Source organism: Oncorhynchus clarkii, chromosome 20 (assembly GCF_045791955.1).
Source record: "Oncorhynchus clarkii lewisi isolate Uvic-CL-2024 chromosome 20, UVic_Ocla_1.0, whole genome shotgun sequence".
NCBI classification, from domain to species: Eukaryota; Metazoa; Chordata; class Actinopteri; order Salmoniformes; family Salmonidae; genus Oncorhynchus; species Oncorhynchus clarkii.
This window is the reverse complement of record NC_092166.1, coordinates 69,527,263-69,530,555: the sequence shown is the minus strand read 5'-3', so window position 1 is coordinate 69,530,555 and position 3,293 is coordinate 69,527,263. Positions and strand designations below refer to the sequence as shown.

At 39.1% G+C, this 3,293-nt stretch overlaps 1 protein-coding gene across 2 annotated transcripts; it reads left to right on the top strand.

Annotated features, from left to right (window-relative positions):
• The first annotated feature begins 654 nt into the window (after positions 1–654).
• On the top strand, positions 655–3,293 carry LOC139375674 (splicing factor 3b, subunit 5). Of its 2 annotated transcripts, none has more exons than XM_071117479.1 (2): positions 655–787; positions 2,826–3,293. In XM_071117479.1, the coding sequence occupies exon 2, from the start codon at positions 2,840–2,842 to the stop codon at positions 3,098–3,100; it is 261 nt and encodes an 86-aa protein (XP_070973580.1). In that variant the 5' UTR covers positions 655–787; positions 2,826–2,839; the 3' UTR covers positions 3,101–3,293. The 2 variants fall into 2 exon arrangements, with proteins under 2 accessions (XP_070973580.1, XP_070973581.1); XM_071117480.1 differs by having other exon boundaries at positions 692–774.

Genomic DNA, 3,293 nt, shown 5'->3' with positions numbered 1-3,293 from the left:
TCACACCGGCCTTCTGAAAGGTAAATCTTATGTTACTGTGATAACTATTGAATAAACAGTTCCCTCTGTCAGATGAGTTATCCTCATAAATATCAACGTTGGAGCTTTTTGCATCAATATTCATTACATATAGATAGATGGCTATGGCAGCATACCATTTTCGCATTAGGTTCCCACAGTTTACAGTAGATTAGCGCCCAATTGACCTTCCTCTATTGGCTTGTAACAGTTAGGTATCAGAGACTTTACGGACAGTGGACAATTAGATGGACCAGAAAAGGGAGAACTTTGCACTTGATGAAATATGAATTAGGATTAAATACAGACCAGCACAATTCAATACTACTTATGGATATTTCCTGTTCAATGAAATAAGATATTGGTTCACATTCACAAGGACGTTTTAAAAATCGTTTTTGTAATATCTAGAATTGTATGTGATTAGATATTATATTACATTCTATATTACAACTGTATCATTTTTACACCATTACAATATGTATGATTGTTATGCAATACACGCAATTGTATTGATTTTAATCAATGTTCAATTGAACAAATGAATGCGTGCATCGAAACAATAATGATCACGTTAGTACAAATAAATGGTGGTAATGAATTACATACGAATAGATGAACTCTATGGGGCTGGCTTTGTTTCCCACCAGACATTATTCTATGTTACACGTACAGGACGTTCCGATACCTTTCCGTTTCCTCGGCGAATGACTCCGACCTGAAATAATCAACGTCGTCGTACACATTTGAACAAAGGTCTTGGTTCTGAGTAAGAAACGTTATAGCAGATTCTAATCAAACTGAATACAGAAGCTAAAGATATTTGGTTATTTTCGAAAACGATTGCTAACTTGGGATAATGCTTAGCTAACATTAGCTAGCTTCACTCGCCGGAGCTTAAACAATAGGCATCAGTTTAATTTCAAATAATACTTTAAAACTTGTTAGAGTTAACTACGTGTTACTCACTAATCGGTGTGATTAAAAAGTCGCCCGTGTTTAAACGGCACAACGTGAAATCATGTGGCAATGTGATCCTATCGGTTCTAGGCCTAGCTTGCTAGCACTACTAGCAGCTAGTAAACAACCAGGATTTCTAGGGGTATGTTACTAGGCTGGACATTACATTTTTTAACAACGCTTTTTTTCTTATAACGATTTCATTGCATCCGCCGTGGAGCCCAGTTTTATACCATATTTCCCATCTGTTTGCCGTCGTTTTGAAGTAATCACGAAAAAGCAGGCCTTATTTTATGCCATTTTCATCCTCTTAGTTACATTGAGCACCTACTCGCCTTCCGAACGTTCTATTCCCAGTTTAGTGTTCTACTTCACAATGCCTGATTCGCTATTGTTGACAATGAGACCGCTCACGTTGTTTATAGTTAAAATGTAAACAACAAAATGACTCGATGAACTCGGCATGTCTGTCTAATTCTCCAACTATCTCGCAATGTGTATATTTGGATTGTTTAAACCAGACGCCATTTTAATCTCGAGAATCTCCTCTTTATAATTATGTAAATCTGGGCAGTGAGCTCGGTTGTCGATCACTAAGACCAGAAATAGTCCGTTTTCATTTTTTCCCTACTTTCGAGTTTTTTTCCCCCTGTTTCGTCCGACGAATATATTGTAGTGGTAAAATAAAAAGGGATACATTTGTGCCATTTAGGCGAAATGAAATTCTAAGCATCACTCCAGTCAAAACAGGCTCTGTGAACGTTCGATACCATTCATCTGCTATGGGCTCGCGCTAGTGTTCCATGTTAGCCAACGTTCTTTTGCCGTTTTTCAGCCTTGGGTACATTTTGGCTCGTTCTATTGTCCAGCCTAATGTTAATGCAAAAGCAGTCTCAATGACTTAACCAGCTAACTAACTTTCCTAAATGTTCAGAAATAACGTATATATTTTTGGAATATAACGTTTACTAATCTTGAAATGGGCATTCTCATTGACTAAACAACCAAAAACACATAAGTTGATATTTCGTAATGTACCCGAAAATTAATAGTTAACGTTAGTTATTTCTAGTTGTTCAGCCTCATTAATCCTGCTTTGGTCTGTAAACCTATTGCCAGGTTTGCCGGCTTCGTGACCTAGCTAATAGCAATAGCTTAGTGATTAGGTTTGCCTCTTCCATTGAAATATTCGTAACTATCTTGCCTGGTTGTCATTATTATGTCATTGGAAATTTCAGACAATATCCACAGGAAAGTTATTACATCGACTTCAAAACGTGTGTCTGTGCGTGGCTCTGACGGTTTGTTGATCACATGTGCATTTAGCACATGGGGATGTGTGAAACCCATAAAGTGTCCCCAGTTGCGTCGTCCGATAATTTTTCGCGTGCCGCGACTAGTATGACGATTCAGGAGGGCGGTCACTTATGCTAGGCAAGACAGAGGTCCTGGGTCCGAGCTTGACGTGAGCCAACTCAGGAGGAAGCGGTACTCTACTCTAACCCACAATGTAGGCGAAATGCATGTAATGTATGCGTACTAGTAGAGCTCATGCCGGGGTTTACATGTTTGTTTTTTCTTCTTGCATGTCAGGTGACATAAATCACAATGGAAGTAAAAGTTTAATAATACTTTCCTGTGAATATTTAGTTACATTTCCAAAGACATAATGCCAGATGGACAACTGGCGGAGTATGTTCAACATTCTGGCTATACAATGCACATTACGAATATTTCCCGAACTAATCAGCAAGCTATTGCTAAAAGGTCAGGACACCAGCAATTGCCAGGTAACATTGGCCAACTAATAGCTACATGCACTGACATTATTTTCCTTCCTTGTGTAGACATTTGCCTGAAGATGACAGACCGCTACAACATTCACAGCCAGTTGGAGCATCTTCAATCTAAATACATTGGAACAGGCCATGCGGACACCAGCAAGTGGGAATGGTTGGTGAACCAACATCGGGACTCGTACTGTTCATATATGGGTCACTTTGACCTGCTGAATTACTTCTCTGTTGCTGAGAACGAGAGCAAAGCCCGCGTGCGCTTCAATCTCATGGAGAAGATGCTGCAGCCCTGTGGCCCACCTTCGGACAAACCTGACGATGCTTAGTCTAAGGAGTTCAACTGGCAGGAATTAGAAAATGTAGTTTTGCTGTTTGGCTATCCATCATGTTGATTAGAAGTCATGTTTGAGATGCATGAAATGGAAGCAATGTTGACAAACAATGCATCAGTTTTCCTTTTCCCCCACCCATTTTATATTTGCCTTAAGAATTTGCATTGAAAATAAACATTGAAAAGAA